This window comes from Ischnura elegans, chromosome 3 (genome assembly GCF_921293095.1).
Source record: "Ischnura elegans chromosome 3, ioIscEleg1.1, whole genome shotgun sequence".
NCBI lineage: Eukaryota > Metazoa > Arthropoda > Insecta > Odonata > Coenagrionidae > Ischnura > Ischnura elegans.
Window position 1 is genome coordinate 7,366,143 of NC_060248.1, and position 16,545 is coordinate 7,382,687.

General features: G+C 39.1%; 1 protein-coding gene and 1 long non-coding RNA gene across 2 annotated transcripts in view; one reads left to right on the forward strand and one right to left on the reverse strand.

Annotated features, from left to right (window-relative positions):
- Positions 1-16,241, forward strand: part of LOC124155400 (zinc finger protein 37-like) — a 159,662-nt gene extending 143,421 nt beyond the window's left edge. Inside the window, exon 14 of the mRNA XM_046529183.1 lies at positions 15,224-16,241. Within this exon, the coding sequence (XP_046385139.1) occupies positions 15,224-16,000 (777 nt within the window). The 3' untranslated portion in view covers positions 16,001-16,241. The remainder of the gene's footprint in view (positions 1-15,223) is intronic.
- On the reverse strand, positions 10,164-11,085 carry LOC124155402. The gene is made up of 3 exons (XR_006864182.1): positions 11,022-11,085; positions 10,750-10,943; positions 10,164-10,265 (listed from the first exon to the last, which is right to left on the reverse strand). It is a non-coding gene; the product is annotated as an uncharacterized LOC124155402 (long non-coding RNA).
- Positions 16,242-16,545: the final 304 nt, after the last annotated feature.

The window sequence follows — 16,545 nt, forward strand, 5'->3', positions numbered from 1 at the left end:
CATAAATGAGACGACTTGATGGATTCCCTTGTTTGAATCGTGGTAAATTGGTAATGTTTATAGTAATTAGGGTAGGGGTGACGGAAAATCGATCAAACCTTTTTTTATACGTAGAAAGCAATCATAAAAGAAACGTGGTAACCACAAAGTTACACCGAGTAAGTTTGAGTTTAAGAATTTCTTAGGGATATTTGATCAATCTTAACACTATTCTATAAGCAATACTAATCCAATTAAGTAAAATGGTTTAAACTTAGAAAAAAATTCTCTTAGCTGTGGGGGGGTTCATCCTCTCAAACCCCCCTCGCTGCGCTACTGTTACATTGTGCTAAGGCCCATATGCCGGGTCTACACTAGTAACTTAAGTGACTACTTAAGTTGGCTCTGTATTTAAGTTGGTAGTGTAGGTGTCACCAGCTTCATTTAAGTACACCTCCACTTAAGTCATCTTAGAACCCAACTTAAATTGCGTAGGCAACTGTTTCCGCACGGTTGAAGCTCTTCATGTGTTGTAAATCGCACATAATACCCATCTCACATCATCCCGTTGATTATGTTCTAAGTTGTGCTGTATTGTATGATGTGGTTATTGAGCGTTCTATTTCGTTAGTTAATTTCTAGTGTTGGGGATATTAATTCGACTAATTTATTTTGTAGTGTTTCTCATATAATTGTTGGTTTTATTTCCGTGAAAACTAATTGCTATGCCTGTTGCTCACGGCGAAACTCGATTTATAAAACTTAGAAACGTTTTAAGGAATTTTAAGACTGACAATGAGACGACGGCAGAGGATCCGGTAAAACAGTTTATTTTCCATGGTGTCATAATCGAAAATAACGTAAACGAATGCACTCAGTAACTTCCCGCACACTGTTATTGAAACTATTGCATAGGGCTTTAATGTTAGTCCTAGGGATGCCGAGGGAGATAAGATGTGGCGATTTCATTGGACGTGGGAGGAATTAATGGTTGAAATTTAACATCAATGGTTTTAATAAAGCAGTGGAATTTGACTAGCAATAAGTGTTTTTGTTTACGTTATGAATATGTCATTCCACGAAGTCACGCTCAGTAATTCTAAATTCCTCTGACTCCATCGCCTCTCGCCATATAGCGTTCCCTCAGGAACTGAAATCGGTCTTTCCTTTTAACCTTCTGAATCCAAAATGATTAATTCACGGAGTTTGGAAGTTTATTTCAAATAACAGTCGCTTTGGATCAAAGAATCACTAATTGCTCTTCTAGACCTTCATCTGTCAACATAACTGTTTCCCGATATAGGCAATCACGGTGCTGAAGTCGACTTAAAGCTCAAGTGTAGCTACCGCACCACATTTAAGATTATATTTAAGTGAAGTCACTTAAGTTAAGTGTGTAGTGTAGACAAGGCAATAGCCCTGTCGATTTCTGTAACAATAATGCCTGTTCGTTGTCTGTTCTGTAGGCTGTTGGCTCCCTGATCCTTGTCCGATTGTCAACAGTGAGGCGACTGTTCGTAGATTGTAAATTAGAACGCCTTGTCTGTTCCTTTTGTGTGAGTATGGACTAGTGTGACTAGTCTGTTCTCTCCCTGTTATGAAAGCCGCATTATGTGTACCTGACTTGTTGGACCACAGCCAGTGAACAGGTGGGGGACTCTCAGTGAGAAATGGATCATCGAATCTACGTACATTCGACGTCTACACATAGCTTTATCGAAACTTGACTTGCTAAAGTGTCACTTTATAAAGTGAGATCCTTGGGACGACTTTGAAACGAACTTTAGGTAAAGTCTCACTTTACCGTAAAGAGAGACTTTGTAAAGTGAGCAATAGCGGTTGAGTTACACTATGGTAGATTTCAGCAATATGAATAAGCTAGTAAATGAAAACCTTAAAATTTATTCTAATTTATTCCTGGGGCACTTATTACACCAGGGCCTCCCCCTGTGGTAAGACATTTGAAAGAGTGTGCAAATGCTTAGCTTGTGGTCGGATTCGATGACGCTCCGGCTCGTGGCAAAAGGAAATGCATGCGTTTTTTTCTCATCTTTGACAAACAAATTCAACCCGAATAATGATTTGAATGGATTTGAGGACTGAGCACAGGTAGTAGTTATTTCGACATTAATGTCTCCATATTGTCACATAAGAGCCTTGAGCTTGCTTTGGTTTCTTTTTCGTGATCAAAAATTGGCAGAGGGAGGTATTACTTCTGTTTTAAATAGTAGTTTTTTTTAAAGAACCTTTAGCATATAACAATTCTTTTTCCTTGTATTTTCAGGGACGTGATGTTTATGATTGCAGCTTATGTGGCAAGAGATACTTACAGTTGATGGCATTCCATTGCCACATGGATCAACACGAGTATGGGAATCGCTACAAATGCGATATATGTGGAAAAGCATTTAATGTAAAAAAGTATTTAAGAAGTCACATGACTGTGCATGAAACGGAGAGGAATTTTCACTGTGATGTTTGCGGAAAGGCATTCAAATCATCCCAGATACTGTATTTGCATAAAAAAACCCATGGTGAAAAAAATTATGTCTGTGATATTTGTGGTAGAAAGTTTTTAACTGTAACAAAATTGAATTTTCATTTGTCCAATCATGATGGGGAGAAAAAATATCCATGTGAAATGTGTGGGAAACGTTTTACGAGTGTGCGGTATGTTCAAAAACATCTAAAGGATGTTCATTTGAAACAAACGAAGTACAAATACTCTTGCGAAGTATGTGGTAGGAAATGTGAAACACCAGCTGCGCTGAAGAGTCATCGTATGATTCATTCAGGCGAACGACCATTCAAATGTTCCGTTTGTGATAAAGCATTCAGGACGAAAGCTATCCTGGAGAAGCATGTGAATTCTCACACAAAGGAGAAGAGTTACAAGTGCGATGTCTGTGATGCTGTGTTGTCCACAATGACTAGCTTAGCACGTCATAAAGCAAGACACACGGGGGAAATGAAATACAAATGCGACAATTGTGGTAAACAGTACACGCAGAGTCACAATTTGAAGAACCACATGAAGAAATGTCACACCGACTCAGGATAATTTATAACGCAGGTATTTTTAGAATCCTGTTGTATAAATGGTGGACGAGTAAAAAAAGGCATTTCACAAGCATATGTGTGCTTTGTTCTTGTTTAATTTTTGTAATACGAACTGTGGAGGATATTCGCACAGCGAAGTCAAGGATGAACTGGAAAGTAACTCCTTTATTACAAGGGATTGGTATATTCGGTTGCACGTGTTCCTGAAATCAGATCCGGAATGTACGCAATAAAATAATGGATGCGGAAATTATTGGTGCGTAAACGAGTGGACTCGTGTTAATTCATTTTATATCGTGGAATTTCACTAAAGCCATTGCATATAAATAAAAACCACGGCGATATAAAGTGTTGTGAAACGAGCAAAATGAGAGCTTCTTCTGTCGGCTGTAGCAGGTCGTGTTGACGCCGTCAACTGTGAATTTATTATCACTTGTATAAGTAGTAGGGCGGATTGGAAAAATCGATTTTTTTATTAAAATCCATCTGGATTAATGAAAAACAGTTGTGGGGCCGATCAAAAATAAGGCCTGAAATTTTTTACACCTCTAGGTGAACCCCTGACCGTACATCAAATGCAATTCAGGGGGGAGGGTCAAAAGTAAAAAAATATAATATATTATGGTCATTCCCTATAGATTTGGACGAGTTACTGCACTTTTAGGGCAAAAATGGGCTTTTTAACGTATTTTACACCATTGGGCCACAAAATTTCTTATTTGAGTCTGCGAAGAAAATATTCCAACGCCCACGCAGCGTCGCGGATACAATAGGGGCAGGCCGATCCCGTCCCCTCCCCGTTCGCTTCTCCCACGCCTCGGATACAGCAAAATTCATCCCGCGTGTGCTGCCAGGAGGGCGTTCATCTTTGATAATATAAATCGGAAGATACTAGTAGGTAAAAAAGGATGCGTAGTGAGACGACTCGTCCCTTTTTGTCGGCGTTAAACAAATCGATGTAACCAACTTTTAGAGACGTGATGACATATTTTTCGATCGGAGAACACAGGAAAGGAGCCTACGCACAGTGGGCGGAAATCAGAAAAAGCCGGACAAAAAAATCACAAAATGGCGTTTTTGAGCTATAAACTTGAAACTTTGAAATTATACTCAAAAGCGATTGAAATTTATGGATATGTACTTCATTTGACATATTTCCCACCCGTTACTGAGATACAGAGGCGCAAACGTGAGCAAATTTCCATAAAAACGCCCGTCTTCAATTTTCTCTGAAAATCTTCCAAAGTAAGTAGATGGTGAAGTTATGGGTGGATTCCTGCGGATTAAAAAAACACATAATCTGTTGGCATAGGATTTTTTCTTTAATATTCCGTAATCTTAAAGAATACCATCGATAAATTGTTACCGTGCAGCTACAAAATGGCGGACACTTTTTCGACAAAATTTTACATTGAGGTAGAGTTTGAAATGGGTTTTCGGCAAAGTCACGCGTAGTAACTTATATGAGAGCATTATTTGAAGATTTCTTGAGGTGGTTATGCAGTTATCTTTGAATTAAGTTTGCATCGCCGGAAATTACATCGATTTTTCGATCGCGCGACAGGGTTCGTCTCCGCGCGTCGGGAGTTGGATTAGCCGCGACGCTGTAAGGTTGTTGAAGCTTTTTGGGTTTTAGCGCTCGGCATTCACCGTTTTTATGTTTTGCTTCAAGACATTGATTCTCAAATGGTCTATGGTGAAGACGTAGGAGGTTTATTTCAAAGATAACTGCATAACCACCTCCGCAAGAATCCACCCATAACTTCACCTTACTTCGGAAGATTTTCAGAGAAAATTGAAGACGGGCGTTTTTATGGAAATTTGTTCACCTTTGAGCCTCTGTATCTCAGTAACGGGTGGGATCTATTTCAAATGAAGTATATATCTATAAATTTCAATAATTTTTTAGTATAATCGCAAAGTTTCAAGTTTATAACAAAAAAAGCCATTTTGGAATTTTGTCCGGCTTTTTTTCCGATTTCCGCCCACTGTGCTACGGTCCATGAATAGGCCTCTTGAGTGGCTTTATAGGCGTGCAAACTATGGCGACGCACTTCTCTTCCATAACGTATCTGAATAAATGGATTTAACGCTACCTCGGAAAGTACTAAAACCTACGGAAAATGCAAATGGGCCTTTAGTAGGGTATTATTGAAGTTAAAAACTCAAACACCTGTAAAGGAGCACTAGAAATAATGCGATATTTTTGCGCGTAAGTGCAAGAATGAGCACAAGGTTCGCTCTAATGAAGAAGTATTTTGAGAGACAAGCGGACGAAAGTAAAGACGATGGCTGCTGGATTGAATCCTAAAGGAACTCGGCAATCGAGGAAAAAAAAGGAAATCGTCGGATAGCGTTGATTCAACATCGTCAATTCTTGTATGGGAATATAGTATCAAAAATTTTCTTCATCCATTCATGCGAAGGAAATTAAACTGACGAGAAATCACGCGATTACTATCTCTACGTTCCTCATGAAATTAACATTACGGTCTAAAAACTCAAACTGAAACTTCTGCGGTGAAAATGCGTCCGCCAACTGCGATAGAGGTCAGTGGCGGATCCAGGATAGGGGAAGAGGGGGGCTAAGTGGGGTTAAATATTTCAGCAGTTGTGGGTGTCGGAAAAATATCCACTCTATGTACTGTGAATGGGATACCCAAGGGAGGGGCTATAGCCCCCTTATACCCTCCCATAGATCCGCCACTGATAGAGGTATATGCAAGAAACAAGCAATAATCGTCCCAGCATCTTTCGCTGACGCAAAAATAATAACTTCGTAAGATACATCCAAGGTAGTGTACCAGAATTACTTACTTAGACAAAAGAAGATGCTAATTACTGTAAATACGAAAAGAGAGGTATCAAAGTGTGTCAGCAAAGAGCTCCATTTTGATGGAATGAATGACTATACTGTTGCCTGATGAAAAAAGGCAATAAGACTAATCAATCCAAGTTCAGAGGGGAATGCGTGTTGTTAGTTAAATAAACAGGGTCCCACTTTTGGGGGTTTGCCTCCCCCGTCGGAGGATTAGCAAAAGTTACAAAATTTGTTGTTATTTTAATGCATTTGGGGCGTGTGATAGGCAAGTTGGGAGGGAACGACAGCGGCCATCACCCAGAATACAATTATTGTCAGTCACAGCTGTCGGGCAATACCGGAATAAAAGCGCATATCCTAAATTCGCACAGCTTTATAGCCGCTCGAGAGGCCTATTTCCATGGACCGTAGGCTCCTTTCCTGCGTTCTCGGTTCTAAAAATATTTCTTGAGGGTTCTTCATGACATCATGATTCATCAGTTTCTCGGACCTTAAAATTGTCTAAAAGTTAATCCATAGGAAATGACCATAAAATATTTTATTTTTTACAAATTTTGGCCCTTCCCCCTTACATTGCATTTGAGCGAGGGTCAGGGGTTCACGTAGAGGCCTCAAAAATTGCAGGCCTTATTTTTGATCGGTCCCACAACTTCTTTTTTTCATAGGGCCAGATGGATTTGAAAAAAGAAATCGAGTTTTCCAATCCGCCATACTGTATTTTGCTCTTTTTCATATATCGTTGGAAAGCAAGAACATAAATGAGGCATGCACTGATGACGATGGACGACTCGGCCATCGAAACGTCGGCAGAGATGGAGAACCTTATCCGGTGGCAATCCCGAATAAACTTCAACAACATCATACGCCGGGAAAACCTCAGATCTTCTTCATAAATGAGGCGATTTGAACGATTCCCTTGTTTGAATCGTGGTCAATTAATAATTTCAATACTATTCAGCAATGGGTGGACGTTAATGGGCCTGATTTTCTCCTACTACGTAGGAAGCAAACGCAGACATAGGCTGATCCAGGGGGAGGGGTTTTGGGGGCATGTGCCCCCCCCCCCACACCCTTAAAAAATATGTAAGATTTTTAATACGGTCCCATTATCATTGCGTTCGTTTTGTATTACGCGGTATCCTTGCGGCCCCCCCCAGAACAAAATCTTGGATACGGCCTTACTTGTGCCCCCCAAAAGAAATCCTGGATCCGCCCCTGAACACAAAGGAAATGTTTTGGTATCCTCAAAGTTATACATTTCTTTTATACAATGTAACAAACATCGAAGTCGTCCATTATACTTGGCGCATCGGCACGGAGCCCGGATTTCCGTGAATTCCAAGCGTGAATATTGTTGTAGCTTCTTTCGAAGTTGGCGACCACCGCAGCAGTTAATGTCCACTAAATGCTGAATTCCTGTTCAACATGTTTATTTCCAGACTGGAGAAACATATTAAGCATAAACAGAAGGCAGAGGGACAAATACAAGAGTTTGATTTTAAGTTCTTTATTTTCAATACTGGTCAATACGCTACAATAGAAAAAAAGAGATATGTGAAAACTCTTTTTTACACGATGGATGCAGAATCTGCAGATGCAGATTTGCAGATGCCGCCATTTACCCACTCCGAATTTTACTAATTCCCAGTGGACCTGTTATTTCTGTTTTTTTTTTGCTCAATAATGTTTTCAAAAGCCGTTGGGCCGTAAAGAGAACTTTTATAATAAATGTATTACAAATAGACAATAAATTTATGCCAGAACTTTCGTTTTATTCCATTTTTATTTCAGATGATTCTATAGGCTTAACGTGGAGTCACTTTTACCAGAAAATTTACAGTAAATATGTAAGGTTATACGTGAATGGTTGCAAACCATTTGGGGCGTATTAGGGAATCGTTTAACTAGCATAAAAATGATCAGTTGTTTCGTACATTAATATTATGATAGCAACACATCTGAGGAGTTAGAAGGGGTCTTAGTCCTCTTGAAGTGCTTCTTAATGTTTTTCCTTGACTTACCTAATTTTTTAAACGTTGGTTAGGGCTCTCCAGGATTTTTTTTCATCGTATTATAATTTATAGCTTCTTTTCATGGCTGTTAATAAAAAATTATTTCTAGCCGTGTTTTTTAACCATTCTTTTTCGCATCCAATTGTGACTTTCAAGCAAGAGAGCCTTCATTTATTGTTGCATGTTATTAATAATTTATTAATGTTAATGTTAGTAAGTACGTTTCGCGTATACATCAGAGGAGAATCCTCACCATTTGTCGATGGACACTCGTTTCTCCCCATCTGTTTCGACAGGTGCGAGCGATGATATCTTCATTACGCACGCAGACTCATTTCGTCAAAATATCATAATCAGCCAAAATGCAATACTTAAGCTACTATTGAGGACGTGTATTGACATAATGCCGGCTTACGTAATGAATATATTATCGCCGCCAATTTTACAAAAGGTGCAAAGATCCTAAAAGACCGTCGCGTCGCATTGTGATTCCTATTTTATCAACGCATTTAAATGCTTCGTGGAGTTGCAGCCTCTCCCCGTAGGTTTTACACGTCAACTCCGAGTGCGATCCTTGTTCCGGCGACCCGTATCAAATTTATCATGAATATCAAATTTCTCCTAGGAGCTGTCTAGGGCGAAGTTGGGAGAGGAGTTGCCTTTTCTCTCCCTAGAGGCGCTTCAGCTTCCGTTTTACATGCATGGCCATGGGTCTCCATGTCCCGGGGCCACGGACAGTGTGTCGTGAGCCGTTTATTCGGTAAATTGAAACGCTAGGACTTAATTAGAATTAAGCCTTCTATTTCGTAAGCAATTAACGCAGAAAATAATTGTCATTGAATTGCAATATTGGATTCCAAATACATGGGAATAATTTAGAATCTAAGACAATCAAAAATTGAAAATTTGGACTGATTGTGACACCATGCGTTCATTAGTCCATACATCCTTTTCTGGTGTAGTCCAAAAATGTCAACAGAAAAGACTGGTTCGAATTACTACTCCTAGTAACTATACGAATACCAGTACTAATATCACGTTCTTTGGACGTAGACATACACCTTTCTGCCAGCCACGATTTCAAATCTCCGTTCACTTAAAAGCCTTCCTCAAACAGCAATATACAAGCGTTCTATCCCTCATTCTCTCTTCCTCCGTGAACACAGGATTTGCAATAAGTTGACGATCTTCGGAGGTTACATTCAAAATTCCACACGTACCATGTACATTAGGCCGGCCCTTATTTTTCAGATTTGAGAAAAGTTGTTTTCCTAGTCTCAAAATGATCCAAATGAGGTTCGTATTCAATTGTTAAAATTTGGTTACTTTAAAATAACGGCAACCCGTGCCCCGAGGGCCCTAAGTACTAAGGACCCTAAATTGAGTTTTTTGGGGTTGAAAAAGTGCTATTTCTATGTAAAACGTAAAAGTAAAGCCCTTTAGGGCCGATTTTCTGTTTGTTTTGACCTATCTCTAAGCGTTTAGGAGATATCGTCCGTCGTAATGCAATCCCCCCCAGGGCGCCACCCCGCACCGCGGCACCGCTGAGGTACGGCCCGCACCACTTACTACAGACTTCCCCTCAACCATGGCCAACTCTAATACAGGCCGGAACATGCAATTTGGCGACAGCGCTTTACGTGACGTCAGGGGTCCTACTGCCTGGGGTCCGGTGGATCGGCCTCTCAGCTGTTGACGTTGTGTGATGTAAATACGGATGGACATCCGTTCACCCTCCCTAAAGTTAAGATAAAAACTACGGTAGGGTTGAGTTATTCGAGTGGTTGTATTTCGTATTATAACAGCTGTTTATTAAAAGTAATCGTGAGAACTAATAACAAGGCAAGGGATACGAGATTATGCACGGAAATATATTTAAGTACCGCGATCGACGACCCAGAAATTCAGACCAAGAAGGAAATACCGCTTAGATTACCGCTTAACCCATTGGTTGTTTATATAGAATAGCACCCTATAAAATTTATTGACTTAGAAATAAAGAGCGGCTTTAAAATAAACATCATTTCACCTCCCTGAATAACCTAATAAATTAACATGTTAAAAAGTAATGCGTTATTTTATAGCACCTTTCGCCACGGTATTTCAGGAGAGAAAAAAATGTATGACGTTTAACAACATTTATTTAAAATAAAAATCAGATATATAAATTTTCCGGTAAACATTTCATATTGAAGAGGTCAAACAACCTCACAATGTCACAAGGCATGGCCATCAAAGCATAAATATTACTCCAGAAAGTGGAATAAATAAAAGCTGCCACAGGTTCTTAATTTCAATTTCAGCCGGAAACAACCTCCATAGATCGTGCCATTTGAAGTTCACCGATGAACCGTCACCAGCAACAGCTATCAGTTTCACAGGCACCACATTATCTGATGGAAACATTTGATGAAAAAAACATGATTAGTACAAATGTAAGGGCTAATTAGAAAACTTTATGTGATATAACAAAAAAAACTAGTCTTAACATTCTATGTATTAGACAAAAATGTGTAAAAAATATGAAGCCATAAGGAAGATAAATATATTGTCAATCTAATATTTCTAAACACCAAGACCAGTATAATGAAATAATAATGACTTCCGAATTGGAGAAATGTCTCAACAAATAACATTATACTACCGTATAACTCAATACTGATTAAAATCAAATAAAATTTTACAAACGAAAGGAAATTATTGAATTAATCTCGATAATGGTAGCCACACCAGGTTCTTAATAATTGATTATAAGACCAAATTTTCAAAGTTCACTCTAAAGGAAGTTTTAGCTGCAGAGAAAATTATTATGTTGTTCTAAATACCACATATATACATAATTTCACTCAGCACTCATGGATTTTCCAATATACTTACTGTATTGGAAGGCGGCTAGACGTCAATTTACTAAGTCTTTCCAATATGAGAACTTGTATCGTCATTTCCTCGGTAGTTCTTTCATGTTCTCACTAATTCATACAATATTCGTTCATTTCATCTCCAAGAAATAATTCATATTTAATTATTTCCACAGATTTTCATGCTTCACTGATCACAATAAGGAGTTTTACCTGCAATACAAAGATGGATTAGTTCAAAAATACCACGCATATATGATATCACTCAGTACCCTTGGATTTTCAACATACCTAGAGTATAGTACGGCAGATAAATATCAATTAAGGTACCCTTATCGATACGAGAACAAATATTGGCATTTCATCAATGTTCTTTCATGTTCCACTGATTCATAAAATATTTGTTGATCTCATTTCCAAGATCTTATCTACTTATGTTCACAGGTTTTCATAGATCACTGATCACAACAAGAAGTTTTACCTGGAAGGGAAAGATGAATTAGTTCAAAATACCACTTATATATTCCATATCACTTAGTAGCAATTGATTTTCCAATGTACCTTCAGTATTAGAAGGCGGCCAGATGTCAAATTAGCATGTCTTTCGGAAATAAAGATATATATTGTCATTTCATCAGCAGTCTTTTCATGTTCCACTGATTCATACAATATTTCCTGATTTCATTTCTTAGAAGTACAACTCATCTACTTATGTTCACAGATTTTCATGGTTCACTGATCACAATAAGAAGTTTTAAGAAGAGGAGAGGGCCTGAAACACTGTGGGAGTAGCACCAGGGGACAACTTTAGGCGATCTAACTCGTAACTTTTCACTCCACCGTTCTTATTCATGTAAGTTATTCGGTGTAGGATATCCCGCTCAGCAAAATGCTTGACGCAAACTGTTGCGCTTGAAGAAAGATTCCAATCCTTCCGAGGGATATTCTTCAGCCACTTCTGTCTACTGCGTTCATCTTTGGTGAACTGGAACACAGTCACATACCCCTTGTTTTTGGTGGATAGGTAGTTGCTTCTGCAATATGCACACAACAACGCTTGGGCCCCTTTAATGAAAACAATGGAAAGTTGCATTAATAAAGATAGTTTCGCTGATCACAGAAAAAAAGCAGTGCATTCATGATAAGTTTGGAAAATATGAATAACATCAGTACCTGGAGACATATATTAACAGAGTAAACGAGAAGCCATTCGTCGTTCAATAATATACGACGTTATTATAAACACAACTACACATAGTTATCCATAAGGCACACCAAATATAGCAATCACTGTTAACCCGAGAATAATAAAATTGTAAAAACAACGCAGCATTTATATCCCGACAAATACGCCTCGTTTCATTTGTGTACTCTCAAGGTTACTTCGTGGCCGGCCGCCAACAGACGCTATGCTTTGGATGAAATACTGTTGAATATCCACTCACAACTCACTGAGAATATCTTTAAACTATTTTACTTACCGTAAGGCAAAACAAAGTACAGAAAAATAATTCTTGTTCCCCCTTTTAAACCAGTATTGTTGCACTCTCAATTCCCCACCATTTATGGCCGGCCGGCATGTGACCGCGACACTTTTGAAGTAATAATCGTGATTTTCCTCCTTCAGCTCCCAAAAATTATCTTAAAACTATTGTACGTACCTTTAGTCAATATGATATCCACAAAAGAAGTCCAGTTCTGCCTTTTTAACAAGAGATTTAATGCTTCTTCGGTTACACGGATACTCTTCACGCATAAGTCGCATGCTCTCAAACAAACACGATCAAACACGATAGGACCCCGGCACAGCGTTGCCAAAATTCCATGTTCCGGCCTGTTTAAAGTTGGCCATGCCTCAACCCCCTCCCCTCCCTCGGCAAAGACATTGCTCCTGATGACAAGATTTACATGCTAGTGGTACAGTATTGAATAGGTCGTTCCTCTTGTGTCATGATTAATGTTGTTAAATTAATGTCAATTTTAACTCTTCAACGCCGTCCTATGTACTGGGTACCGACGCCGTAAACCTTGATTTTTTGCCGCCATAAGGCCGCGAATAATTCCAGCAGTCTTTGTTCCTAAGTGCTCTTTATGTATTATAAGCATGTTATACAATTGTGTCTAGGAATTATAAAGGAATGAAGGGAAAGAGCAGGGCTTCCAGGGCTACATCAGTAGATAGAAATATTCAAGGCAGAAGAAACGAGGTAGTCAGTTCACGGATGTAGATCACTGTGAAGAGATAGTTCTTGTGTATAGTGTGCAAAGGGTAGAAGGTGCTAAGTTTTTTAGGATGTAAGGAGAAAAGTTGTGAACTTTATCAAGAACGTGACGTTCATTTTAAGAATAGACGAACAAGGAAAGGCATGCAATCAAGACTAAATCCAGGAATTGAACTGGTTGGTAAAGAAAGTGAAGAAATACTCGGCTCAAATTTACCGACAGTGGGAGAAGTACTGTGTGTTTTTTCTATTACCTAATGGGTTCGAAATTTGTAATACTTAATGCGAGAAAAACCGTGAGACATGCGTCTCATCCATGGTAAAAAAAACTAGAATTCATGTTATTACGGAAAATAAAGCGATTGAAAAGCTAGAAAAATGACGCAAAGAATGGATGAACGTGCAACGACATAAAGAGACGCGAACTACAGTGGAGATGAAGAGAAGAGAATATTTCGTAACAAAACTTGATGATTCGTTTGAAATTGCGAGGAGCGGTACCATTGAATTTTTGACGCGCGAGGAGGAAAGTGCAGTAAATATCTCGGATAAATGTGCTTGGGCTGAAGAAATAAAGTTCTTACGCAAATAAAGAGGAGAACGAAATGCAGTTATTGGTGGAATAGATTTCAATATATTCATGATGAAAGGAAAAGTTGTGGTTCTCCGCTCCTTGTGCTGCATTAGCTTCCAACAGTGACCCGAAGTTCCTAAAAAGACTTGTTAATTACGAAAGTGTTAGCCTGGACATAGCGAAAGCAGCACAAAAGAGGTTTTCAAACCACTTGTGGTACATGAGTGAGGAGTTGGTAGGCCTGTCATTCTTTGACGGATCCATTTATAGGTGTGAAAATAAAAACGTGATACGCCGTATGTGGTCATTTAAGGGAAAATATGATCCACCGAAGTAGGCATTCTATAAACATAAAGACATGACTAAGGTATCTATACCAAATTTTGTCACTGTTAATTCGAGAAAGCTATTTAATGCATTGTTAATATGCATCGCATTCTTTAATATGCACATGCGAGAATGCGATGAACATACAAGAACGATTTGCAAATTATTCGGGGTCCACAAGTGGGAAATGATAGTGCAGCGAGAGGAGTGAAAGTAATTCAAGATTTTTAGGCAGTCACGTCGAAGGAAGAGGGCTTTCAAAATTTATTACTAAATGTGACTTTTCATCGCAATACAACCCTTACGTGCGGAAAGGCAATTTAATTGCCAAATATGGGATGTCAGTGAAAAATTAGAAACACAATGAAAATGTATTTTATTTTGGTTAATGTACCGAAATTCATGGACAGAGTGAAAATAAATTGATCTCTTGGATTGAAGTATTGTTATGGCAATTAAATTCTTTCTAAGGTAAGCACATTTCTTCAGAGGCTAGATCTTGCCAGTGTGAGCAAAGTCTTTGCCAAGGGAGGGGAGGGGGTTAAGGGGAAGTCTGTAGTAAGTGGTGCGGGCCGTACCTCAGCGGTGCCGCGGTGCGGGGTGGCGCCCTGGGGGGGATTGCATTACGACGGACGATATCTCCTAAACGCTTAGAGATAGGTCAAAACAAACAGAAAATTGGCCCTAAAGGGCTTTACTTTTACGTTTTACATAGAAATAGCACTTTTTCAACCCCAAAAAACTCAATTTAGGGTCCTTAGTACTTAGGGCCCTCGGGGCACGGGTTGCCGTTATTTTAAAGTAACCAAATTTTAACAATTGAATATAAACCTCATTTGGATCATCATGAGACCAGGAAAACATAACTTTTCGCAATTCTGAAAAATAAGGGCCGGCCTAATGTACTTGTATTAGCGGCGCCCCCAAAATTCGGTCCGTGTAAATTATGGTAGAGTATAGTCCTGTCATGAAGCGGGAGAATGACATCCTTAAATTTATTCTAAGGGCACTCCTTACACCTGGGCCTCGTCCCGTGGCAAGGACTTTTGGAAGAGCGTGCAAATGCTTAGCTTGTGGTCGGATTCGATGACCCTACGGCTGGTGACAAAAGGAAATTCGTGCGTTTTTTCTCATCTTTGACAAACACATTCAACCCGAATAATGATTTGAATGGATTTGAGGACTGAGCACAGGTAGTAGTTATTTCGACATTAATGTCTCCATATTGTCACATAAGAGCCTTGAGCTTGGTTGGGTTTCTTTTTCGTGATCAAAAATTGGCAGAGGGAGGTATTACTCCTGCATTAAATGATAGTGTTTTTTTTAATGAATCATTAGCATATAACAATTCGTTTTCCTTGTATTTCCAGGGAAAAGGTGTCTATGATTGCAGTTTGTGTGGCAAGAGGTACTTTCAATGGAGGACATACAGTTACCACATGGATCAACACGAGTTTGGGAATCGTTTCAAATGCAATGAGTGTGGAAAAGCATTTTCTGTAAAAACGTATTTGAAGGGCCACATGACTGTACACGAAACGGAGAGGAATTTTCACTGTGATGTGTGCGGAAAGGCATTCAAATCATCCCAGATACTGAATATCCATAAAAAAACCCATGGTGAAAAAAATTATGTCTGTGAGTTATGTGGGAAAAAGTTTATAAATGTGGCAAATTTGAATCGTCATTTGGAGTGTCATAACATAGATAAAATATACCCATGTGAGAAATGCGGGAGAAAATTTTCCACAAAATGTTACGTAACTCAACATATCCAAACTGTGCATTTGAAACAAACGAAGTACAAATACTCTTGCGAAGTGTGTGGTAGGAAATGTTCATCTCTAGCTGCGCTGAAGAGTCATCGTATGATTCATTCAGGCGAACGACCATTCAAATGTTCCGTTTGTGATAAAGCATTCAGGACGAAAGCTTTCCTGGAGAAGCACGTGAATTCTCACACAAAGGAGAAGAGTTACAAGTGCGATGTTTGTGATGCTGTGTTGTCCACACCGGGTGCCTTGGCACGTCATAAGGAGAGACACGCGGGGGAAATGAAATACAAATGCGACAATTGTGGTAAACAGTACACGCAGAGTCACAATTTGAAGAACCACATGAAGAAATGTCACACCGACTCAGGATAATGTCCTCAGGTACTCCTTATCCAACTCCAACTCTTAAGCATTGCCCAAATATATAGACTGCCCGATTAAAACTCTTTTGGAGGGCTAAGTGTACCCAAACAAGTGGCACTACTTGAACAATGCTGCATACAAAGATGCTTGGATCAACTCCCAAACTTCCCTGCATTTTAAAACGCAGGTATTTTTGGAGTCCTGTTGTATAAATGGTGGACGAATAAAAAAATGACATTTCACAAGTAAATGTGTGCTTTGTTCTTATTTAATTTTTGTAATACGAACTGTGGAGCTTATATGAACAGCAAAGTCAAGGGTGAACAGGAAATTAACTCCTTTATTACAAGAGATCGATAGATTCTGCTGCACGTGTTTCTGATATCAGATCCGGAATGTACGCAATAAAATAATGGATGACGAAATTATTGGTGCGCAATCGAGTGTACTCGTGTTAATTCATTTTATATCGTGGAATTTCAATAAAGCCATGGCATATAGATAAAAACCACGGCGATATAAATTTTTGTGAAATGAGCCACATGAGCCACTTC